At 48.9% G+C, this 25,634-nt stretch overlaps 6 protein-coding genes across 6 annotated transcripts; 3 read left to right on the top strand and 3 right to left on the bottom strand.

Annotated features, from left to right (window-relative positions):
• Window positions 1-322: 322 nt before the first annotated feature.
• On the bottom strand, window positions 323-12,409 carry BO83DRAFT_436542 (nonribosomal peptide synthase; the record flags this gene model as incomplete). The annotated part of the gene is made up of 2 exons (XM_025535967.1): window positions 323-2,569; window positions 2,630-12,409. The coding sequence occupies 2 exons, from the start codon at window positions 12,407-12,409 to the stop codon at window positions 323-325; spliced, it is 12,027 nt and encodes a 4,008-aa protein (XP_025389311.1).
• Window positions 12,410-12,990: 581 nt separating this feature from the next.
• Window positions 12,991-13,600, top strand: BO83DRAFT_436541 (uncharacterized protein; the record flags this gene model as incomplete). The annotated part of the gene is made up of 4 exons (XM_025535966.1): window positions 12,991-13,146; window positions 13,211-13,240; window positions 13,299-13,373; window positions 13,448-13,600. 4 exons carry the CDS (start codon window positions 12,991-12,993, stop codon window positions 13,574-13,576), a joined length of 390 nt encoding a protein of 129 aa, XP_025389310.1. The 3' UTR covers window positions 13,577-13,600.
• Window positions 13,601-14,165: 565 nt separating this feature from the next.
• BO83DRAFT_310562 (FAD dependent oxidoreductase) lies at window positions 14,166-15,497 on the bottom strand (the record flags this gene model as incomplete). Its single annotated transcript, XM_025527442.1, has 1 exon — window positions 14,166-15,497. One exon carries the CDS (start codon window positions 15,495-15,497, stop codon window positions 14,166-14,168), a length of 1,332 nt encoding a protein of 443 aa, XP_025389309.1.
• Window positions 15,498-19,473: 3,976 nt separating this feature from the next.
• Window positions 19,474-20,476, bottom strand: BO83DRAFT_463470 (uncharacterized protein; the record flags this gene model as incomplete). Its single annotated transcript, XM_025537357.1, has 1 exon — window positions 19,474-20,476. Exon 1 carries the CDS (start codon window positions 20,143-20,145, stop codon window positions 19,474-19,476), a length of 672 nt encoding a protein of 223 aa, XP_025389308.1. The 5' UTR covers window positions 20,146-20,476.
• Window positions 20,477-21,179: 703 nt separating this feature from the next.
• BO83DRAFT_397921 (C6 transcription factor) lies at window positions 21,180-22,757 on the top strand (the record flags this gene model as incomplete). The annotated part of the gene is given in 6 exon segments (XM_025533218.1): window positions 21,180-21,308; window positions 21,367-21,680; window positions 21,700-21,961; window positions 22,019-22,170; window positions 22,225-22,389; window positions 22,445-22,757. 6 exon segments carry the CDS (start codon window positions 21,180-21,182, stop codon window positions 22,755-22,757), a joined length of 1,335 nt encoding a protein of 444 aa, XP_025389307.1.
• A 964-nt stretch (window positions 22,758-23,721) lies between these two features.
• Window positions 23,722-24,839, top strand: BO83DRAFT_358712 (alpha/beta hydrolase). The gene is made up of 2 exons (XM_025529323.1): window positions 23,722-24,192; window positions 24,256-24,839. Exons 1-2 carry the CDS (start codon window positions 23,767-23,769, stop codon window positions 24,592-24,594), a joined length of 765 nt encoding a protein of 254 aa, XP_025389306.1. The 5' UTR covers window positions 23,722-23,766; the 3' UTR covers window positions 24,595-24,839.
• The last annotated feature ends 795 nt before the right edge of the window (window positions 24,840-25,634 follow it).

The raw sequence follows: 25,634 nt of genomic DNA, 5'->3' as shown, positions 1-25,634 counted from the left end.
ATGGTGTCTACTTTGTTGATGCACTAAAGTGCAGGTAACAGCGGTGGTGATGTGATACCTCTTCCGGCAAATGGGTTACCGAAGTGGGCCCTGTAGCTGTTGAGGGATGAATATGATTGATCCGGTCGTCTGGCCCCAAGTGGATATAATGGTTTCTGTCGGATGTTTCAGTTCGTCAAGCATCTACATCTGGGAATCTTGGAGGCTGGCTTCTTTGATTGCGGGAATCTTCATAGATGACGAATCATGAACAGTTATGCCCGACCGACTATTCCGGATCGGGCTGTAGATACGAAGAGACGCGCTAGTCCTATTTAGATAATCACCTGGTCTCCTCCTTCACGTCTCCATCTTCCGTCGACACGTCGGTTCTCGAAGATCCCCCATACATCCGGGACTCTGAACTCGCGCTGTTCACTGCTCGATTCTCTTCTATAACGGCGTTGCAGTGCTCATTGATAAACCGACTGATTCCAGCCACACAGCCTGCATCCTTCATCAACGCGTAATGGTTGTCGCAGTCGACAACGCCCAAAGTGATGTTGGTGCAATGTGCCTTCCACCAATCTACCACTCCGTCCTGGAGCCGATCGGGTAACGCCACATGAAGGCACTTACCCTCATAGACTGGTGGACTTTCAGATTGCTCCAAGGCTCTAACATAGCCATCGAAGCACTTCTGAAGCGGTAGATTGTCTCGAGGACGGATCTCCGATCTGCCCAGCGAGCTCATAATCAAATTGTCCTTTTCACTCCCACCCTTCCATACTCTGTTATCCACCTCGTAAGTGCCAGGGTCGAGGAGAACTACCGAGCTGAAATGGGCACCGTATACCTGGTCCCATTTATGTGCCATCTCGAATGCAATGAATCCACCAAATGAATACCCCCCAAATATCACAGGGTGGGCAGTCTGAATATGCTCTTCCATATCGGACAAGTAACGATTAGCCCACTGCGATAGCGTTTCTGGATAACGAGATGCGCCCATGAATGGGTCGTCGACTAGGAGCACATCAATCGTGCCGTCTAGTAATGGCAGCAGAGGCTCGAATACCATGGATTGCGCAAGGAACGGATGAACAAGGACAATGGTTGCCAGGCTCCCTTGGCGCATGTGAAAATGTAGGTAATTTGCATTGTTTTTGACGGCTGACCCCTGTCGAACTCTGGCTGCTTGTGACTGCACTGTTGAAGTCTGTGAAACGTCTATCAAATCGAGGTGTAGCTCTTGTCGACGAAGTATTGCAAGCAATGCTATTGCGCGAATGGAGTCACCGCCCATATTGTGAAAAGCTGCAGTGGTGTCAACAGAGTCTTCGTTGATCCCCAGCACCTTTGCCCAGAGTGAAGCTATTTTGTCTTCTAGGCTTCCCGGCGCGGCGCGAACAGGCGTGTGAGAGTGCCTCGAACCGTCTTTTAGACTCTCTTTATGTCTGTCCTCGGCCATCTTGGTGATAGCGATTCTGTCTAGTTTACCACTTGTTGTACGCGGTAAGGGTGTTGTCTGCACCCAGTTGAAGGCAGGAACCATATAGGAAGGAAGGTATTGGGCCAGATGCTCTTTGACCGTGGCTTCACATATGACATCTCCGGGCTGGAGTGGATGGACTACTTCAACAAGCGCTGTCAGGGTCTCAGTTCCGCTGCTCTGAAGCTTAGTCACTGCACATGCAATGATCTGTGGATGCTTCTGCGCCACCGAGCAAACCTCTTCAGTGTCAATTCGGAAGCCGCGAACTTTTATCTGCCCATCCATGCGACCAAGGTACTCAAGGTATCCATCTCCGTGGAGTCTTGCTCTATCTCCCGTACGATACATTCTCCTCCGCCCCGTCGGTGAGAACGGGTCAGGTGTGAAATGTTTCGCGGTCAAGTCAGCTTGGCCTAGATAGCCTTGTGCCACTTGTAGTCCACTAATGCATAATTCACCAACTGAACCCAGTGGGACTTGCTCCGTAGTTTCGGGATATAACACCCGAATGTGTCTGTTCTGCCCGGGCTCTCCGATGGGAACAAACGATCGGCTTCCGCACACATCAACATCTGGTCCTTGTACCTTGCAGGCTGCTATCTCAATGGTCGCCTCGGTAGGACCATAACCATTCCAGACATTTATTGTCCTGGGTACGCGGCTCAAAGTACTCAGCGGGAAAGGCTCACCCCCAAAGACCAAAGAGCGCAGAAAAGATAGTCCTTCGTTGTCAAGATCGTTCAGTATCAGCGTACCCAACGTGGGAGTTAGTGACAGATGTGTGACACTCAGGTCTTCTAAACAATGGCTCAACCCGGAGAGAATAGCCTGTTGTTTACCCAACAAGAGACGGCCACCTTTGCAGAGCGTGGCGAACAAATCTCCCATCGCCGCATCAAAGGTAGGAGCAAGAAGCGCGAGTCTGTTTGAAGTCCATGAGCAGTCAGTACTTCCTCTATTGGAGGACAAAAATGATGCCAAGTTCCGATGATTGATCATCACTCCTTTTGGAATACCGGTCGTTCCTGAGGTAAAAAGCACATAAGCCAGAGAGTCCAGGGGTAGAATTTTGTGCTTGTACGTCTGGCTGGTATACTGGAGAAGATCATCTACTGTGAGTACGGTTGCTCCCGTTGACATGACAAGACTTTGTACCTTCTCACCACTATTTATACCGTCCCAAAGGAAGACAGTGGCTGCGCTTGCTACGCATATTGTCTCCAGCCTCTGCATCGGATGTTCAATGTCCATGGGAACAACAGCTGCTCCGGCCTTCAGGATGCCCAAAATGGCGCCAACCATGTGATATGACTTCTCGAAGAAGATCGGCACGTATCGCTGCTTGGTGGTCGCACTTGTTTGATAGTTGAGAATTTTTTCAAGGCCGAAAGCAATCTGATTGCTTAGGTCGTCGAGTTGTCTGAACGTAACAAACTCACTCCTTTGAACTTGCAAAGCGATCTTGTCTGGCATGACCATTGCGCACTTGCGAAAGAGTTCGATAACGGTAGACAACGCACTACCGCCCTCAGACGATTCCCCCTCTTGGTGGCCCAATAATTGTTCGATGACAGTTATCTCTCGTTTCTTGACTACGAGCTTAGCCTCAGGGCATTGATCTTCCTCATGTTGCATGGAACGTGTTTGCATGAGGTCAATTGAGTCGATGATATGCTGCAACACCCAATCTGCATCTGCTGGAAGTATTGCCGCCGGGTCAAACACACATCGCATGTGAAGATGGCCTGTGAGCTCTTGACAGAACACTTCAAGCACCATGGGAAATTCCGTACGCTTCAGCTCACCGTCGGCAATACTGAATCGGCTCCATGGAAATCTGTGATTCTTGGCACTTGTGACTTGTGCCTGAAAAACAAAAAGCACCTGGAAAGGAAGCAAGTCGGGGTTCTCAGTCAAGCGTCGGATAGATTCGAGTCCAAGATGCTGAAATGGCATCGTGTCTAAGTACGCATCACGGGTGCGTGTGAGTAGTTCTTCTATTGAAACTTTCCCTCGTCGTCCGTCACTAGAATGCTGCTTCGAGTTCACTGCAAGCGGGATTCGTACCGGATGGGTGGCGATGCAGGGGCCTTTGACGAACTCCGAATGAGCTCGTCCACTCGACACCTCACCGAATATGACGTCGTCTGAGTCACTATGTATAGCAATGGACAAAGCTAAAGCTGCTCGAACAAGACCGGCCGGGGTGGTGCTGTAAATTCTTGCCAGTGCTTCTGCATCTCCGTTCCATTCAGCACGAACTTCATGAGGGATTTGAACTCCATCCATAGGACCTCTGAGACCACATGGAGTTGGCCAAGTACATGCTGGTGCCCCATCTAGGTATTTCTTCCAGAAGGAGGAGCCTACTGATCGATCCTTCAGTTGCAACGTGCGAATGAACGTTATGAACGGAATGTGGCTGCTCTGGTCCTCGTTTCTTGGGCCATGGCTCTGTGCATAGTGATAATCACGAGACAAGCCGTCCAGAATATACGACAGAGAGGCTTCATCATATAGAGCATGATGCATTGTCAATTCAAGTTGCATGAAACCTGTCACGTCGTCTTGCCATAATGCCAAAGAAACCGGTATATGGCCCATCCCAAGGTCAGGCGGCTGATTATACTCCTGTTGCCGTAGTGTCGAGACCCTTTCCACTTCGTTGGAGTCGTACCGGAGGACGGCCTGCAGAAAGGCTCCACTACACATTCCGCTTAAGGACAAATCTTGTGTCGATGGCATGAAGGCTGTTCGAAGCATTTCCTCTCGTGCTACCGTTGAATACCACGCTGATTGCAACGTATCCACGTCGAGGTGTCCGTCGAACTTCAGCTTCATGGTAGCCAAATAAGCGGGAGAGTCTCTGAGGACGAGGTCGGCGGTAAGGACACCCTCCTGAAAGGGAGAACACGGAATTATATGCACTACGTCTGCTGCGCAAATGCCGACCGCCTCCACAGCTTGATTCCATTCATCGTGCGCGACCGGTTCGTTATCAGCAAACTCATCAATGCCTTGTATTCTGTCACTCTCTGCTTCTGCCTTGCCACGTTCATCACAAATTGTCGAGATCCTGTTTGCCAAAGCTCCTGGCGTTGGGCAGTCAAACAGGTCTCGGACCGTAATGGCACACTGTGCGCGCTCAACAATCCTGGATATTGCTCTTGTCGCCATCAGGGAGTGTCCACCGAGATCGAAGAAATTCTCCGTAACGCCCATCTCACATCCAAGAACGTGACCGAATGCTTCACAGACAATCACTTCGAACTTAGTTTTAGGACGCACGAAGGTCATGTCAGCTAGTGCCTGCCTAGGTGCCATCGTGGCTGCAATTTGAGACAGAGCTTGTCTGTCTATCTTGCCACTATGATTAGTAGGCATGTCCTCAAGAGCCTTTATCACAGCCGGAACCATGTACCAAGGCACGTGTGTCTTCAGGAATTGCTGGAGATCTCTTATGATATGGCGGGTCGGCTGACCTTGCATTGGCCGGTTGCTGAAATCTTCAGTTGAGCGACCTTCATGATCGGTGCAAAATCGAAACATGGTTCTTTTTCGTCCATCCTGGGACTTGATGCGGTGAAATATGGCATCCAGTCCTCCGTGCTGGGAAAATTGTCGCGCCCAACTTAGTTCCACATGGAGCCCTGCCAAGGTACCCAGATCAACAAGATCCATTGCCGAGAGTCCGTGAACTTCATCTGCATTCCGACGGATCGATGGTAGCCAACCAGTATCTGTCATTGTTGTCCGGTTGGAAATTGCCTCAACGACTAGTCGTTCGAATATAGTCTTGCTGTGCGGGATGTTGGCGATAGCCACAACAGCTGATTCTGAGCATTCCCTTAATAGATCCAAGAGCCCGTTCCGGCTTAGGCCTTGGGCGCTGTAGTCGATCCACTGATCTGCGTCTACAGCATGAATGATGGGGAGATAATCTGGTCGCACAGCATGGATGATGGCCGAATAACGATAGCAACTAAGTTCGTTTGTCGCTCGCATTCTTTTCGGAAGTATCTCGACATGGTGGACGAGATCTGGGAATTCAGTTGCCAGGGACGTGAAGAAAGCAGGGTCAATCAGTAACTCAGTTTCATTCTCCACAGTATCTGCCATACTTTGACGGATATATTCGGGACTAATCTTTTCTTCTCCGTGCAGGGCCTTGGTGACCTGAAATTGCGCATATAGAGCGTATGAACGTATGTCTCCGAAGAAGAGGGTCTTGGCCTGATGCTTTCGCAGAAGATCCAATATCAGTTTGGACAGGTATCCCGCACTAGGGAAATACTGCGCAACAGAATTCACCACCACGATGTCGGGCGATGAAATGTCGGATGATATCTTGTCTAAGTCACTGGCACTTCCAATATGCAGCTGTACTTTGCTTGCTAGAGTCGGATTAACTTTGCCCATCATGGTCTTGACAAATTCCACTATCGATTGTACCGGTTCAAGGCCAACATAGGTCTGCAGGTCGTTTGCAATATTGAAAAAAATCATTCCTGAGCCGGTACCAATCTCAACCACGTTGCCTGGCGGTGCACCATTGAGCAGCGTTGTGATCGTATCGTCCAGCCACTCCTCCATTTCTCCTTTGTCGATGTCAGTACCATCGTACATTGACTTCCATCCAGAGAAGTCTCTACCGGCCTCACGAGGGTCGATCTGGCTATCATAAGTGACTTCACTGAAAATTTGCGTCCAAGCCTGTTCTGATTCCTGTTCTTCTCTACCCCTTGCTACCTCATCCATGGGAACTTGCTTATCGGCCTTTTTCAACAACGTGACAAAAGCTACTAGCCGACCATCTCGATTATCAGGCTGCTGGAAGAGCACTGCGGCGTTTCCGACTAGCCCTGAGCTGCGAAGAACGTGCTCGATCTCCTCGGTCTCAACACGAAAACCTCGAATCTTGACCTGGCCATCCAACCGGCCAATGTATTCAAGCTGTCCGTCTACCGGACGGCGACGAACTCGGTCACCCGTGCGATACGCTCTCAGAACCTGGCCGCGGATATCAATGTTGACGAAACGATTCACATCCCTTCGTGTATCAGTATAGCCACGCGCTAGGCCATCACCGACAACAACAAGTTCACCGATTACGCCGGGTGGTACTAGACATAGTTGCTGATCCACAACGTAAGCCCCCAAGTTAGGCCCTGCTTGTCCAATTGGTACACCGTTATGATATACGTTGCCCTCTGGAAGTCGATAAAAGGTGCTGATTATGGTATTCTCCGTTGGGCCATAAGCGTTTATGACATCACACTGAACTAACTTGCGTGCTTTGATCATGTCTTTGGGATCCGCTCGATCTCCGCCCACGACCAGTGTATGAAGTTCAGAGATCGAAGCCGATGACTCTGTGAGAAGCTGTTTCAGCAGGGCGGGTGTAATAAGTGCTACCCTAATGCCTTCCGCATGAAAGACATTGGATAAGGCTTCAAAGTTCGTGATTGTCATACTGTCAATGCAAATCACAGTGCCGCCGTTGAGCAGAGGAGTGTATATCTCCCAAACTGCTGCATCAAAAGAAATGCTGGAAACGTGGGCGAACGGCTTCGCGGCAACCTCTTCCTTGAGTAAACTGAAACCCTTCACTCGTGACACAACTGCCCTGTGCTCAATCATGACCCCTTTCGGTTGCCCGGTGGAGCCCGAGGTGAACATAACATATGCGAGGCTCTTGGGAGTAGGCATTATATCATCAATATATGCTGGGTTCTGACCGGAACCGCTCGACAGTCGTGCCATGGGGACAACGTCTACCCGATCCAAGTGGGTAATTGGGAAATCACATCCGGAGCCGACCAGAATAAATCGATTGCCTTCAATAAAAGACAGAATGGACTCGATCCGGCCAGTCGGGAACTTGATATCTAGTGGAAGATAGGCCATATTTGCCTTAAGTATGCCCAGAAACGCTGCGATGGTCTCGCACGATCTGTTTGCGAAAACCGTGATCACAGTCTCTTTTGGCAGTTCCAAAGCACGCAACCAACCCGCCATCTTGTCGGACTCTAGGTCAAGCCTGGTATAGCTCCATTGATACTGATTGTCCTTGACTGCTGTTCTATCTGGATGTGCGGCTACCTGTTCGCGAAATACATCAACTATGCTCGAAGTTCGAGGGTACTCGGAGCGGCGAATCCCCAACAGGTCCATGTCATCAAGTGCGGAAGTAGCGCTCGGCAGGGGGATCGTCTCAATGACTGTATGTGAATTCTCTAGGCCGGCTCTCAATATATCCTGAAAGGTCGATAGCAATATCTCGATCGTTCGACCATGGAAAAGCTCAGTGGAGAATATGATGTCACCCTCCAGGCTATCTTCACACTGGCAGACGTGGAATTCGAGGTCGAACCTTGTCGCATGTGTCAGGCTAATCAGTTCCGAGTCGATGCCTTCGAGGCTGATCTTATCAACACGTTCTGGGTGAAATGCGAAGATAGTTTCAATCAGTGGATTGCGTGAACTATCCCGTGTTGGGTGTAGCTCGAAGACGATCATCTCGAAAGGCACCTCATTGTGTTCGAAAGCCGCCGCTGCTGTCTCCTTTACCCGTTGAACCAGTACCTCAAAGGAATCGCTTTCCGAAATTTCGACTCTCATACACTGCATATTCACGAATAGCCCAATTATATCTTCATGTTCCTCACGGTTGCGATTGGTGATTGGAGTGCCGATAGTCGCATCAGCTGCCCCTGTCATTCGGTAATGAGCTGCCCGGAAGGCCGCCAGTAGAACGATGAAGGGTGTTATTGAATGTCGCTTGCAGAACCTTTCCAAACCAATGTACAAAGCACCGCCTATCTTGATTCCCCTCACAGCAGCCTGTCCTGATGGCACATCAGGCCGAGGCTTATCACACGGAAATTCGGCCGGGTGGCTGCCTCGTAGCTGTTGTGTCCAATACGCTAAATGACGCTGCTGCTGCCGGAGCTGTTCTTCCTGACGTTGCCATAGCGAGTACCCTCGGTAATGAAAATGTAGGGGCGGTAATCTCAACGAGGGATCTTTTCCACGGAGGCTCTCAGAATAGAACAATGCGAGCTCTCGCAAGACCACCCCCAAAGACCATCCATCTGCAATTATATGGTGGATAACGAGGGAAAGAACATGTTCTTGGGAACTAAGCCGCACCACGGCTACTCTCCACCCGGGTTCTTCCGTAAGGCTGAATGGCTTTGTCTGCTCACTGCGAAGGACCGAGTAAAGCGTTTCGTCACTAGGGTCCCAGGTAAGATCCAAGATTCGGATAGCCTTCGGCGAAAAGGGCTGGACTACTTGTACATCCATGTCGCCCCTTCCTCTGAATGTAGTTCGCAGCGTTTCATGACGCTGTTCAAGCGCTAACAAAGCGGCCTCTAAGGCGTCGAGGTGCAATCGTCCTCGCAACCTGAATGCAAGTGGCATGTGGTACCAGATCAGATTTGGATGAAGCTGTTCCAAGAACCACAAGCGGCCTTGTGCGAAGGATTGTTCAACAACCATGCTATCTGGCGGTCGATATGTCGGTGGACTTTGCTGTATGTTTTCCGCAGAAGCACGAATGTGCGCACTCAGCGTTTCCGGAGTCAAGCATTCCAGCACATCCCGGAAGGTGATATTAGTGCGGAGGTGCTTCCTTACTTTACTCGCCAACCGTATCGCTGTGACAGAGTGTCCTCCAAGATCCAGGAAATTGTTTGTAATGCCAACCTGGCAAGAAAACACATTGCTGAAAGCTTCACAGATATGTCTTTCCAATTCGTCCCGTGGATGGACGTATTCCAATGCCGCTTGGGACGCTTGGCTTGCTAAAACTTCTGTTGCTCGAGATGACAATGCTTTCTGATCAAGCTTGTTGCTAGGTAAACGAGGTAAGCCATCATCAAGCTTCACAATGCGCGTTGGTGTCATATAGTCTGGCAGGGTCTGGGATAGAACGGTCTTGATCTCATCTACCAGACTCGCCCAGAGGCGGTCTTCAGCTGTCGCATCGGTGAATGAGTCTTGGTGGTTCGGCTGTGTCTCAATGAATGCAACGAGCGCCATTCCATGGCTTGAGTTGCCTGTGGCGACTGCGCAAGCCTTCACTCGAGGATGCTTCCTAATCTCCATTTCTATTTCGAGTGTTTCGACACGCTGCCCTCGAAGTTTCACTTGCTTATCTTTGCGCCCGATATACTCCAGTTTTCCGTCGGGTAGAAATCGTCCAAGGTCTCCAGTGCGATACAGCTTGCATTTATCATCTTTCGCAGAAGGATCTGAGACAAAGCTTTTGCCAGTAAGCTCGGGCTGTCCCAGGTAACCCCTCGATACTTGGAACCCACTGATGCAGAGTTCGCCAATGTCTCCACTTTTGACCCTTTCAGTGCCTTCAGGTGCCAGTATATGAATACCACAGGATCCAAAAGAGCGTCCAATCGGGACGTTTGACTTATCTTTATCCTCCTCTGATACAGTGTATGTCGTCGCTACGAAGGTTGTTTCGCTTGGGCCATAGTTATTGTATAATCGACACTCCTTAGGGATGCCCTCTATGAGGGAGGGGTGGAAAGGCTCTCCGCCGACCATCAGGACGCTCAGGAAAGCTGGAACATGGTTCTTCAGCAAATCTGCGACCAGGGGAGACGTATTCAGATCCGTAACGCTAGTCATCTCCAGCCATTCTTCCAGAGAGGACAGTATGGCTGCGTCTGGACCGAACACTAATCTTCCTCCGCGACCCAATGTGCCAAATATGTCCGCCATGGCTATGTCAAAGGTGCGGTTTGAGAGCTGCAGCTTGTTGGTCGTCCAGGCTCCTAGAAAATCCGGCTCGTCGGCTTCCATGAAAGCCACCAAGTTACGGTGCTCGATCATGATACATTTAGGCTCTCCAGTCGTTCCAGATGTCACTTGAATGTACGCAAGCGATGAACCTAGTTGCTCACTCCGGATGAACGGAAGTGTATGCTTGTCCTGCATTTTGGACAAATCGTTGAGCGCAACGATTGCCTTCCCTTCCCTCCGGGCAACTTCGGTCAACCTATGCGTGTCGGCCTTTCCATCGTAAAGAATGAATGGCACTCCTGCCTTCCGTACGATCCCCGCTATTCGATCAGCGGGCAGGCTCGCATCGATATGCACGAAAGCCCCCCCTGCCTTCAGCACCGAGAACATCGCTATTACCAGATCAAAACCTTTCTCGAATGAAATTGGGATAATGATTTCTGCACCAGGAGACGCTTGTTGGGCACGCTCGATCCAACAGGTCAAAGACTCCGCAACCTGGTCACAACGATTGTTCAAGTCTTTATATGTCAAATAGTCGGAAACCTCATATTGCAAGGCAATCTTCTCCGGAAATCTTCTAGCACTCCGCTCCAGCAGGTCATGCGCACATGCATTACCTTCGGCCCTCATGTTACTCGGAGAAGAATATGTATGTCCAGTGCACTTCTCTATAGTAATGTGAGATGTAGTACTGAGCATGATAGTCTCTGGAGACTCGCCGACATGCTTATTGTTGGTTTGGATCTTCTTCTGGTTCTCCAGGTGGACAGCTGCATCGGGGCATGAACTCAGGATACTGTGGACCACAAACTCGAGGGTAATGTCTTTCCTTGTATCATGCTCATGTTGTTGCCATTCTAGCGATGCGCAAAAGAACTGTCGGAATGCCGCAATGGCGTTGTCTGTGAACAGGTCACGGTGGTAGCAATTGCGGATGAGGTAGGAATCCCCGCCACATGGAATCAGCTCGATTACCAAAGGGACATCTGACCATGAATCTTTGCCTTCCCAAGTCCAGGCTTCGACTCCCGTGGAGGCACATGAATCGATGTGGCAAATAAGAGACACTGAAGGTCGACATGCCGCGTTCGAAAAGAAGGAGCACAGCTCGCCAGGTGAGAAGGCGTGGTTAATGTCGCATCCCGAAGCAAGACTTTCAGCGATTTGTGGGAGTGGTGTGTGGCTATCATGTTGAGTCCACCGAATCTGAGGCACTAGAATTGGACCCAAAACCTCTCTATGGTTCGAGGGGAGTGCTCCTCTGTGTGACGTTAACTCTAAAAATGTTGCCTCTTGTGTCCCGTCTAATGTGCAGAGTGCCATATATAGGGCCTCCCGCGCTCTCGACAGGCAATCGGCCCGAGCGTAAGGCATAGCCACTTTGTCGATCGTCACACCATACCCCTCTCTGTCAAGTGGCTTTGTGCTACCGAAGACGGCTAGGAGAGGAGGTGCTCCCGCAAATCTTTCTCGAACCCGACGTTGCATATCATGGCTGCGTCGGAACGCCAGGCCCTTGTGGGCCGCAATGAAGTCGGACACGACGGTGGAACCGGGGGCCTGCAGCTCATCCCACAGGTAGCGCAACATCCGACAAGCCGAAGACTCGTCCAGGATTGCGGTATGGTAGCACAGTGATAGACGAGAACCTTTCTGGTCAGGCAATGAGTTGATTGTTAACCTCCAAGGCATCTCTCCATGCCATTGGCGAATTCCTGAAGCGTCAGACAATCCCAGCACATGAAAGTCAATAGGGGAATCTTCTGTATTCGTATCCTGGGTCGATCCTTCACTGACAAGCTTGATATTCGCTACTGGGTAATCGGCTCCAAGAACTAACATCAATATCCGGGCGGGATGTTGTTTTGTAGCATGATCATTCCAGCAAAAGAGGGAACGTAGGACAACATGTCTTCGGGCCAGTGCATGAGCGGCATTGTTCAAGTGAGCCACATTGAGTCTTTCACGACAGGTGAAGTGTTGTGCTTCCACGTTGACCTGATGCTTGCTGTCTCCAATCGTTGCAACAACCATCTCTTCCTGGAACGCCGATGCCTGATGAACCGCCTGTACGCTCATTGGCGATAGCCTGGCAGCCCACATGGCATTCACTGTTGCCTGGGAAAAGCAATGTGTCTTTTTGCTGTCATTGTTCGCCTGATCCATTGTGCTTGTGTTTCCTGCAGAATGCACAAGAAAAATAAGACGTGGAATCATGGATTATGGAATGCAATTCCAAGGAGATTCGAACAAGCCATGCAAGGCGTGTGGTGTCATATAAAGTCCTGTTGTTTACAGCATTTGCTGTGGTCGCTTAGCATTGAGACATCAGGAGACTTCGAACGGCATTCCCGTTGGAGATGATGTGAGATTCAATGTTCGTGTTCGCATCACGCTCCTCTCTCCCAAGAATGACTTCATCATCGCCGCATTTCTTCCTTGTTTCTAAGACCAGGTCTCCAGGCTTACTGGCCGATTTTGTTTCATCATGATACCTAGAAAGAGCGGAGCAGGGCCCCCTACAGCCATGGCCACGAGGACCATGGCTAGACACAGTGAGCTGATGCCGTGAAACGCTCAGCTTGGTACGATTCCACGTTTTTGCATCCTGCGATGCGACGTAAGACGTTGTAGAAAGCTTCCCGTGTTAAGCTACGGTTTCCAGGCTTCCAATCCTATATTAAAATCACCATCGCATTGCTTGCAACACCTTCCATAAGTTTCAGACACTGTCCATCCATTGCAAAATGCCGAGTCACTCTGGTCTCTTCACCACCTTCACCGGCTGCGTTCTGGGCATTGACGAAGACAATCGCCTCTCTCTCCATTCAAACGATCACCAGCCTAGCCCCGCGGATAAGCTCCGAGCTAATGGCGAGTTCTGGCTCTGTCGTGACGATGGCGTTAGTTGCTCTGTATTCCGATCAGTTGCGAACTGGTGCTAATGACTCGCTCTCGCAATCCAAGTTGATTGGGAAGTTCGGAAACCCAGACAAGGTAAGTAATCCCCTCCTTGCTACATCCAGTACACATGATTTCAATCAGTGGTTTCCAGGTAGTCTTCCTGTATGATAACCGTGAGTATAACATTTGGGTTGAGACACGTGGTTACAGCGATGACGCACTGGAGGTAAGCTGGCCTGCCGCAACATTAGTCGCTATTGGATCCCACGTTACTGACGCGTGGCCTCCCGATTGTCATAGTACGGGCTTATCCCCATCGTACCTGGCGGAGATTACAGTAATCGTTTCTTGGCTGTTAATGATCAGACTGGTCAGCTGGAGATTGCCAGTGAGTGGAAGAAGGAAGCGAAATTCCGGTGTGTTGAGTAGCAATTGGCTCGGTATAGTGAGCTCAGCTCGGGTTAATGCAGGACGGCCCGGCGAAGTCCGTTGGTTTTGTGGTTATCTTTCGCAAATTCTCGTTAATGATGGAATATGTTGCAATTATCTGATCAAAATTCGTTGGTCTTGTCATACATGAATTGAAATAGGGTTACACCTGTCTCGGGACAACAGTCTGTGCGCAAGTCTGATAGCTCGTACTTCCTGATCGGAGGATATTCAATTAGTCATGTCCGATCTGGGTTATCGGTCACCAAGTGTCTGTGTGAGGGAATGACAACGCCTGTACAACGTTTCACAGCTGACCTTGAAACTCGGCTCTCCACAGCTGACGGCCTCGGTCTCGGCCGCCTGTCGAATTATCTCAATGGCCCATCAGATGGACGCACAACCGCGGAGTTTCCACATGCCCTCTCTGCTTTGTCTGACAGTATCCCAATTCTACACCGCTGCCGGTGCCTCCCGCAAGGATCTGCGGACTTGTTACAAGCTAAGTTTAACGACCTACATGGACGTGATACGGCTAGCATCTGCTCATATTCACAGAACTTCTATTTCGACATCGGCTATTAAGTTGTCACAGTAACTTTAGGAGATCGCTTTGCAACATTTGCTCGGTGAACTCCCAGATCTGCGGTGTGCTATGAGATTCCCATGTAGCCGCAGTGTAGAACGTCCGACGCTCCCCTTGCAGGGAATTGAGATCACGGTAGAAACCGTTCTCGATGGCCTCAGCTGAAACAGTCAGCTGATACGGGCTATGATCCCCAATGGCGAGGAAATCTGGGTCCGGAAAGTCGACATTTGCTCTCCGGCGGATGCTATCCATATCGTGTAGCATACCCTGTTTCACCTCCTCCTCCGACAATGCCTTCGTGCTGAGATAATTCGCTACCTTTAGCTCCGATGCCTCCGTGGGCTTGAGAACGAGCATCCCAGGCAATTGCGGGATCAGGAACGGATCGTTTGCCCCACGATTCATGTAACAAGTCCGATCTGGCAGCCCCTTGACTCGCACCAATGCCGTATAGAAGAACAAATTTTTGAACTGTCCAAACAGAGTCTGCTCCTTAATCCCGAGGTCGAACCCTTTCAGACTGTCCAAGCTCGGCTGCACTGCCACCACCAAGCTTTTCGCCTGAACCGTTGTCTCCTCCTCTGCTTTCCTCACCGTCACATACACCCAGTCCGCACTCCCATCCCGATCCATGCTGACAACCTCACTCCCCAACAACAATCCCTCCTCCCCTAACTCCTTCTGCGCATCCCCATACAACTCACTATTGTTCCGACTCTTTGGTCTTACAAACCCAGTCCTATCGCCTTCCAAAACATCCAAATTCGCGTACTTCATTACGTAAAGCGTCGGCAAATCAGGCCACATTCCCAACGGATCAATTGAACCCCCCAAGTCCCCAATCCCGGCTTCCAGATCATACTTGTCCACGAACTCTCCGAACGGCATTACCAAATCCTCCGGTACAGGATCAGGTAACTCAAGCCCGACCCTCAGATACGGGTACTCTCTCAACTTCGCGATATAGCGGTCCATAGCAGCGTTGGATTCCGCCTCCGCAGTAGCAGGTATGACCGTCCCCGTGACGAAGTCAAACATGTCGATCTTGTAATCGAATGCCGAGTAGGTCAGCGGGATGTTGAAGTGACCGAAAAAGTCCCGCACAATAGACATGTTCTGGTAGTAGGTCACCCCGTATTCGATGGGAAGCGGGGTGATGGCTGGATTGGTGTACGTGGTTGTCTGTCCGCCCAAGCGCGGTTTGTGGTCGATTACGACAACGGACTTGTCAAGTTGTTGAAGACGGATGGCAGCGTAGGTTCCTGCTGCGCCGCCGCCGATAATGCAGACGTCGCGGGTTAGCATTGGACTGGTGCTAGTGGTACTGGACATGGTGGTGGTGACGATGGTTGTGACGATGCTGAGGGTCATGAGGAGCTTAGTGCTGGGTAATTTGAGATTCATCTTGACGTAGTTTGGTCACTAAGCACGGAGGATATTTATATTCTTGTCTTTTGGGAAAGGAAACCTCTCCTTGTGCGATATGAAGCGGAATATAAGATATCCCTGCGACGGGAAGGGATGTTCAGCGAAAAGAAGTCGGATGTGGTGAGATAATGGGATGAGATGAGGTGATACGCAAAGCCGAGTGATATATATCCCTGGAAGGAAACGATGGCCCCGAATACGATGCTACTAGTATACTCCGGGGATATGGTGTTATTTTATATCATTGGTCAAATTTACAATTCCTTGCTCAATATCATATACGACGTGGGTTCATATATGCACCGAATTCGGGCAGCAATGCGTTTATGTGCAAGCCACGATCACAAACCCGCCCAGGGAAGAAGCAACCCCCTCACCTCGCATAATCATACGATGTCATATCTAGAACTAGGCGAACAATAGAAAGAGGTCTCTCTTCGCTACATCGTCCATATCACATCATATCACTTCGTATCGGTCCATAATGGTTCCACCCGCGCGGAGAATAACTGTCAGACCTTCAATCACACCCTTGTATCACCATTTCAAACTGCGCCCTGATGCCACTGCGGCTTATCTCATCCATGCCATATTGCTCTGGAAAATGCATACTCGTGTTGGGAGCATAGTGATGCGGTCATCCGCCTAGAATGTCGTTGGTTGGCTGATCGGTATGTCTAGCGTTTGAAATAGCATTCTTGCTCCAAAATCTCCATCTTACATCTCCTCCCTTTCGGACCCACCTTCTACTAAGGTCGCGCAGACTCAAGCCCGCTCAACTCCTCCAAGCTACTGCAACGCACCAAACCATGGACTAACCCGCTAGCGTGGATAATGATCCTTTTCAAGGTTGATATAACCCCTTTTGCCTCTCCTTGTTCCCGTTCATAAATATGCCTCGTGTACTAAACACTTTGTCTGTCGAGAATAGAACGATAGTGCATTATCTGCTCCTACGAGGGTTATCTTGTCATCGTTATCCAACCGAATGAATTCCCAGCAAGAACCATCCGTTGCGAGCCCGTAGACAGAGGTATCCTCACGGCCGGCCATTCGGCGAGCATGATGTATCATTGCTAGAAATCGTTAGTCGACAGTGTTCTATCAATACGTATCAAGCTCACCCAGGTACTTTTGTTCTGTCAATGCTATAGCTAATTGCGAAGGTGATTGATTAACTTCATCCGACACAGTCGCTATCCATCGCGTGCACAAGTAGGCCGGTGAGTATAGGCCAATGTACGGAATTCATACAGACACCTATCATTGGAACGTTTCAACGTTGATAATGACGGGAAGGTAAGAAATCTCATATACCTCTCGTGATTGCTGATTTTCTTGCCCTTTCCCAGGCCTAACCATATCCAAAATGCAGTACTCTGCTAAATTGGATTTATCCTGGAACTTCGATCAGCAGGAGATTGTGAGTCGCATCTGCCGGATAATCAGGCAGGGTATGGCGCTCTGTAAAGTGGTAGGAGGTATTCATCTCCTGTTCACGACAGAAGAGCGAGAAACCGGTGAATCTTGCGGAGAAGGTGATTCAGATAGTTCTTCGTTCGATTAGCCGAGAAGCAATTGACGCGCTGGCTTGGATGCAACAAAGATTTCCACATCTGACTGTCTCCACTAGCAGTTGCTAGTAGAAGATAATTTGTCTTTTAGCTTCCATTACTACACCGCTTATCTAAGTATCTTTTCAATAGTAATCTACGACATTATTCGGGATGTATTGTTATTGAGGATGTACAATGAAACCGGACTGGGGTAACTTGCCTGAAAGACAACATAGGCACGTAGCCATTATATATCACTTTATAATGAGGTTACTATAAGTGAGACCATACTAGTCAAAGTCGAAGTGTTCACAAATGTGCTGCTTGTCAATTCGCAAGATGTGTGTAATAGACACCTGACTCCTGGTATCTTAGCTTCATAGACTACCAGATTTGCTTTATCCCATTTCCCATCGACTTCTGTATCATATCGAATTGTCTGTGCATCCAGACAGTCTATGCAGATTCTTCAACACCTCGAGGTAGTTCGATGTTTATCTGAAACTGCAGGTAATCAGAACGACCGAACCTCACCAATGAGCACAAAGAACGTTCTGAACTAACCTGGTATCCGTCTCGGCTCTTGTGAGAGTATGCTAACAATGACACTTCGTATATTCAAGCAATAGATCACAGATAAGACAAAAGCGCAGCCAAAGCAGCGTACAGAAATTAAGGGTCACAGGAAACCGGTCCTTCGACGAGATAGTCCATTTCCATGAGTAATAACCTCCAAAATGTCAAGAAAAATTAGCGGGAAGTTCTGGAATCAGACTAGTCACCGGAAAAGATGAGGAGTCTCTTTTGAGACTTTCAAACCTGAGATTCAGTCTTTACCAAATCAAAGTACACCTTGATACCTTCGTCGATTGCCTTTCTCTCATCGTGCCCCGGAATATGAATATAACATATATCCCATGCGATTCCTCTAGGCCTGTGGCTATTGCGTTTATTATGTGTCATTCGAAATTAAGGATAGCAGCATATGAAGGATATCTGACTCACCCAGCCTTCAGGCGTGGCACAAAAAGAGGATTCATGAGCGTTGTTCACGTATCCAAAGTTGAGTAATCGGTTCTACCCGGTACGAGATATCCGCGTTCATCGGTGATATTCAGATAAATTTCCATATCGTTCTCATATAGATGGTAGATTGATCGAACGCATTAAGTGATCAAGGGATGCACTATTCTGGTACTCTGTGCTCTGTTCCTATTTGTTGTCGAGTGTGTTGAAGAGGACAGCATCGCTCCGGGCTCCGGTATATGCCCTCTCTTAGCGGTGTCCCTGTGCGAACAATATTCACTTTGAGTACTTTGATGGTATGGGCTTTTTCCCGGCGTTGGCTGGATTGTAGTTGTGTACTCAACTGCATAGCGGGTGTTCAGGACATGCCGTATATAACGCATTTCTTGTTCCCAGAATCCATGTCCTTCTCGAACTGCAGATAGACCGGTCACTGGGACGTGGTGGAAGAAGTAGTGCAGTTAGTATGCACCGTCTATTTTTTTTTAGTATCGATGGGGCTAAATAATATGAGGAACTTCGTATGCCATTCATTCTCTGTAAATGCTAGTCACGAAATTTAAATTCGTAGCATTCGCCTTTTGAGTTTGACGGACTGTGGATATGTTATTACGTCAGAAATAAAGTGTACAGTTAGGCAAGGCGGTATATCAAAGTGAGCTTTCCAATAAAGCCTCTTGAGCCCGGTTATGATATGTGTATGTCTGACAATTGACCATGATTTCATGCTTAGTTATTGGGAAAACTCTGAGTACCATATATTCTTCTTGATCCTGATAAAATGGCTATTTGTCATGGAAAGGGAAGGAAGAGGAAGGTGGCGCAGGCGAAGGCTTTATAGGTGCTGCTGATAATTTGGGCAGGGAATGACTCTTATTGAACTGTGAACATTGTTCACTGCAGACATTCCCGTCCGATGATATTATTCAGATTCACAATATAAAGCGCTTTATGTATTTCGAATTCACGCCTTACCATCCAAAGTTGTGCCTTCACCTTACGCTACACCATCCGGTATCCGGTATGATATCGACGTTAATACCAAAATCCTTGTGTGGCAGCGCCTTGTCTTGGATATACAGTCGAATAAAGACATGATCTGCAAAGTAGGCAAAGCAAAGACTAATGTATTGTTGAGGTAGTCTGCACTAAAAGTAATAGTGGTTCCAGGGCAAAGGAATAACCCGAAGTCCAAGCCACAATCGCCGACCAAGAGACAAATCACACTGATCACAAAGCAAAATCATATCAACACTCCAGAATTATCCCTGGCGACTCGCATCAGTGCTCATTTTCACCTAATTATCGACCACAGTATTTCTCTCATGATCGGTATCAGTAAACCAATTACGATATTCAACCTTCGGGTCAGACTCAGACATGATCCTGGAGGTCTCCGCAAGAACTTGGTAGTTCTCCAACGAGCTCAGCCGCACAAAAGGCTCATGAAGTGGAGGGAAGCCAAACTGCGCTCTGATGTCATTCAAGGTATCATAGACCAAATCGGTATCCCCATCCAGTAGCCATCTGTCTCCCTTGACAATGGGATGCATAGCATAACAACCACTATATGAACGCACAGCCCTGAAAAAGTGTACGTGACCCAGCCACACCTTTGCAACGTAGAGACCTTTATCAGACGGCAATCTCGAGTCAGTTTCAGCACACAATTCGTGCGCTCTTGCGTCCAACCACACATATGTGGGGAGCTTGGTGGTAGGCTTTTCACTGCAACCGACGAGAATAATGATTTCGTTGTAATTGTGGTGCACAAATTTACAGACCTCATAAGGGCTCTTATCTTCGAAAATCCTCCTTTCAAGAACGATATTGTACTTGAGTGGGTTGAAGCCGCTTTGGGTCTCGGACTGGGTGATGGGATTGTGTTTTTGGGTGAGAAACTGTTTTAAGCGCTCGGCCCAGCGCACAACTTCACAATTTGGCCGATCTTGGTGATACAATTCGGACATTCTGTTGTTTTGTATCGTGGAGATGTGATTAGTGGTGATGATAGTCTCGGTAGGATTGTAGTCTCGGTGGGATTGTTTTTCACACGAGAAGAACTGCTGATACAGGTTAGTCGTTATCAAGAGCCTTACCTTTTGGGTGTGCAGTCAGTGACATGAGAAAATCTAGTAGGCGACAATCCATCGAAGCCTTTATAACGGGTCAGTCCTCAAAGACTTCCTGTACATCCGTTATTGCTAATACTTATTATTTATCAGATACAGTGACTCATGAGAGGATAAATAAACGAAGTATTTGGAATATACCAAGCCTTTCATGTATAAGTGCGAGAATTGCCTGTGTATGACCAGGTTATCAGTGATTACAGCCACCTACCTGGTTCATGAGGAGACATAGAAGTGCATACACAGTGACACGCAATTCACAAGTTAATCTGATAAGCCATCAGGGAGGCAGTACCCGTGTCCTTATAGGCACATGGTCTGTCCTCGAACCGGTGTGACAGGGAGAAGCCTGACTATTGGATGTTTCCATGACAAATTGACAAGTGCGTGTCCAGGGTTATGAATTTTGTATTCACTGAATATTGCCTATCGGATGTTTAACTTATGAGAACCACGTCCGCTTATGGGGATATGATCAATGGACTTCTTTTACAGGATGTCCTTGCGCTTTGCCATGGAACCTCCCGGCCATAAGGAATGCTTCGAGGCGGTCAGGATGAGCAGTATGGAACCGCCAGCGTCACCGCAATAGGCTACTAATGCAGGCCCTACATGATCATCAACCCAATCAGCAGCTTGCAATTGACCCATGCACAGTGGAGGGATCCATATCTGTCAAGATGGAAAAACCAGCGTTTACGGACGGCTGAACTATCCGGCGCCGTTCCACCATCCCCCTTGGTTCACAGAGTTGTCCCTGTATCACCAGTACCAACCCCACTCTAACTATCTCTCCATAGTATTGATAAAGACCACTGAAACTTCCTGGTCGACCCCACCGTTAACCTTTAATACTTCCCAACATCGCCATAATGCAGCCCATCGCTCCAGCTCCACTGCGCCCAGTTACCTCCAACCCTTCCTCTACCCCCAACGCCTCCGTCCCTCGGCTTCGCAAGGCATCAACAGCATGCCGGGAGTGCAAACGAACTAAGGCGCGGGTAGCAGCAATTCTTTACATTCCATAAATAGTTTACCCCAGACGCTGATCCGTGGCAGTGTCACATTAAGGAAGGCGCCTCCCAGTGCGACCGGTGTACCGAACGTCGCCTTTCGTGTGCATTCGACTTGGAAGAAGACAAGCGGCGGAAGCTGGCTCACAAACGGAAGATTGTAAAGCTGGAGGAAGAGCGTGATGACTTGCTGCAGCTAGTCAAGACACTTCAAAATAGCTCTGACTCCAAGGCTATGCAAGTTTTCGACCTCATGCGAAGTAAGGCTCCACTCAGCGAAATTAAACTTTACATAGATAGCGACATTTCGGAGCTTGATCGAGAGACCGCGCCGACCTTGGCTGGAATCGACAATCAGATGTCGATGCTGGGAAATGAGAACAAACAAACATCCTCGCATGGCCTCGAATAACCAGCATGTCGTAGATATACCCGTCTATCGAATTCCAGCGGCCCCGTGGACCTCGGTCACTGAAAGTGACGATTTTGTATCTCATCTAATCTCCTTATGGTTGACCTGGAGTCATACGTTCTATAACTGGATTGATCGGGAGCTCTTTCTTCGTGACGCTGTGGCAGGAAAGACGAATTCGCAATTTTGTTCTCCATTCCTTGTGAACTGCATTCTGGCCGAGGCATGCGTAAGCTCATGAGTATCACAGAGCGTTTGTTTGTGGTCCGCTAATTGGCGAACCTAGTATCACTCCGACTATCCGGAGGCTTATGCTGACCCGAATAATCCAAATTCGAAAGGCGTCCACTTTTACGAGGAAGCGCGGAAGCTCTACGAGAAGATAGAGGGTCGGCTTGATATGCCATCCATCCAAGGCTGCGGGGTGCTGTTCGTGTGGTGAGCTAACTCCCGACTAGATCACATGTCCCGTCATCAAACCTCACTATACAGTATGGCGGCTATGGGAAAAGATTGCATGGGCTGGTGGTATCTCGGTCAAGTTCGCAGCATGGCTGAGGAATACGCTAAGAAGCATCTTGACTCGCCGCCCACGACCCCTACCAGGGAAACTCGCGCAATTGACAATACCATCTGGGGCATCTACAATCTTACAGCGTGAGTCTGCTCATATCTGGCTGCTAGCACCTTTCAATCCTAAGCTATATTCTAGAACGGCATCAATCTCGCTCATGAAGCATATGGCCTTCGATAATTCCCAGGAAGAAATCTGGACCGCGTACCCCCGGCAAATGGATCCATTTCAATCCCACATTCCTTGCGTGCTGAACAGGTTCACTGCGCTAAGTGAGATCAACGTGGATGCGAATCGACTCGTGTTCGCAAGCGGCCTCAAGTCACCGCGCGATGAACTGGAAAGGGCCCTGAAAGATATCCAGAAACGGCTGGACGACTGGAAGAGCAAACTTCCTACTTGCCTAAGCCCTGACAACCCCACTGTTCCTCAATCGTTGAGTTTGCAGTAAGGAGCATAACCCAACCCGAAACCGACAACAGCATGGGCTTTTATTATCGTTCTACTAACCAGAGTACCTGCATCCAGTATGCTCTATCACGCGGTGGTGATCATGCTTTGGAGCCTTGTCAAGCAGGAAGACACGAACGGTAAAAATAATCTCAAGGTAGCCCGCGAGGGAGCAAGGAAGGCTGCGTGGATTCCGCATTAGCAATCATCGACTTTCTATACATTCGTCGCACCCGGTGGGGACCAGATGACATTTCACCGACGACCATTCACTGGGTGGGTATGGCCCTCTTAACTCTCGCAGAGAACCTTGACAAGAGTGAGATTGCAGCGCCTTCACTGAACTTTGTGTCACCTCTTGTGCCTTGTCTTGAAACTGGACTCTTATGAAGGTGATTTTGCGGATGTTGCAGGTGTCTCCACAGAAGAATGAGATTACGCTTCCGCCGAAGACTTATGCCTTCTCTGTGTACTTTCAGAAGATAGGGGGGTGAGCGCCTTCGATACCAGTTTTGCAGCCTTTTTTCCGAATTCTAGTTCGTTGTCGGAGACGGAAGAGGATTGTACATTTGCTGAGGTGGAACTGGACAGTTTTCGGGAGTTATGGGATAGGCTTGATCTAAGGAAGGGCGCTGGAGATGTCTGGTTTAGCAGGTATGCTTAATGCAGGTGTATTTGATTATTTGTCCGGGTTTTTGACATAGCCATGAGTGAAATGGGGGGTTCCTGCTGTATGTTGAGGAAGTTTGAACCTGAAGTGCCTATTAGGATTAAACAGATGAAATCTTATACCTCAACCGCAGGGAGCGACTATTCTCCGATGGAGTCTGCCGATCGGCGAACTGTAACGGAATTAACAGGGATGATCAGCCCAGGATGCCACTCAACCAAGGGCTGTACCTAGTGCCCGGGCGCGCTTATGTTTTTCCCCATTTTGAACTTCTTGTTCTCACTTCTGCCAACAACCACCTACAACCCAAATTACACAAGGATTAAAATCCCCAAATACAATGGCTACCGAGAAACCATCAATCGTACTCATCCAAGGCTCCTTCCAGACCCCCCTCGTTTACGCCAAGTTAGCAGCGGGACTTCGCGACCTAGGATACCCCGTCATCCACCCAACCCTCCCCAGCTGCGCCGACGTAGAGGCCGATGTCTTCCCAACCCGCACAATGGAAGACGACACACGCACCGTCGCCGAAACCTTACAGCAGCTCATCGAAAAAGAGGAAAGATCCGTCGTTGTTGTAATGCATTCATACGGTGGCATCGTGGGCAGTACGGCTATTCCCCAGTCCCTCGCCTATACTTCCCGTCAAGCAGAGGGCAAGAAGGGCGGTGTTTTACATCTCTTCTACTATGCTGCCTTTGTTCTACCAGAGGGTACATCCGTCATATCAACATTTGGCGAGTCGCCGAACAATTATGTGACCGTATGTTTTTCACCATCTAATCCGTTTACAATCTTAAGGACCAGCTTAATTCATTGCTTTCAGTCGGACGGCCGCTTCCGTATCATGAACGGAGCCAAAACTCTGTACAGTGATCTCCCGGACGGCGAAGCAGCCCTGTGGGAATCGCGCCTCATTCCGCAGTCTTACTTGGTACAAACCACCCCCACCACTCGGGCGGCGTATGAGTATCTGCCATCTACCTATCTCATCTGTGAGGGTGATCAGGCTGTACCGGCTACATTTCAAGGCGGGTTTGCTAAGTTGGCCCGGGCGGAGATTGATCGCTGTAGCGCGGGTCATTCGCCGATGCTGAGTGAGCCGGAGATGTTGGTGGAAAAGATTGCGGCGGTGGTTGATAAGGCGGTTGCGGCGTCTGTTTAGTTTGACATATGATAGAGTGGTTCAGTTTGTTCGATATATGATATAGCTATATATAGTCAGTCCTAGAGGGGTGGTTCTTGTAAAGGGAGATAGATCTCTGGAATAAAACACCGATGATCGGCGGTTAATTCCCCTCCCCCTCTTACTTGGCTGGCCGTCAGATTTTGGTGTCATTGTTCACCAGTAAACAGCGCGTCTATCTTGGAGATAGTTATGGTCAACTCGTCCCAAATTGCCAAATTGGGAGGGATGGCTCCTTGGGTATTCTAGAGGAGTCTCGTCTCGTCGTGACTTACATACTAGTACATCACCTGTGTGATGAGGCCTGGTCGAGTAAGTAGGACCATTATTGAGGTAGTACTACTGAAGATATATATTTTTAACACATTACGACGATGGTGATTCATTTAGTAGCATCATGATGATGGAGCTTCAGCTTCGGTCAACTGGTATGCACTATAGCTCGGGGAAAGAGAAATGAGTACTAATATTTTGGAAGAATAATTGTATGAATATTGGCATAATCCATATCAGACAGGCAAAGTATTAACTATTCGATGATGAGCTCCAAGGGAGTCAAATTAGCGATAAGATAGTAGCGATAAGATTCCTGACACGTGACTACTTATCGAACAGTGGTCGGAGTAACCCGGCCCGACCCATCTGACTGCCTTATCAGTCAGGCTGCGACTGAGATCTACTCCATTACATCGCTTCACAACAACCTCAATGGGATTTGTAACAGTCAACTATAGCCCCAGCTGAAACTGGACATCTGCGACCCACTTTAAGCTAACAGCCGCAATATACAGACTGAAAAGTAAGCGACAAACATACTCTGTACGTGTCATTTTGCATGCGTCGGCCTCTGTGGAGTTCTGTTCATTGCCCTGATGCCGTGCCTTACTGCCTCAGGCTCCAATAGAAGCATAAGAACAGTCGAGGTGAAGAACCAGCATGCGTGATCCTTCTGCACCATTGGGTGCTTGGATCTTCACTCCTGGCCAGCCAATTCAAAGTAAGGTCTAGGTCACTTAGAT

The sequence above is a fragment of the Aspergillus eucalypticola genome (assembly GCF_003184535.1).
Source record: "Aspergillus eucalypticola CBS 122712 chromosome Unknown BO83scaffold_9, whole genome shotgun sequence".
NCBI lineage: Eukaryota > Fungi > Ascomycota > Eurotiomycetes > Eurotiales > Aspergillaceae > Aspergillus > Aspergillus eucalypticola.
This window is presented reverse-complemented; position numbering and strand designations above follow the sequence as displayed.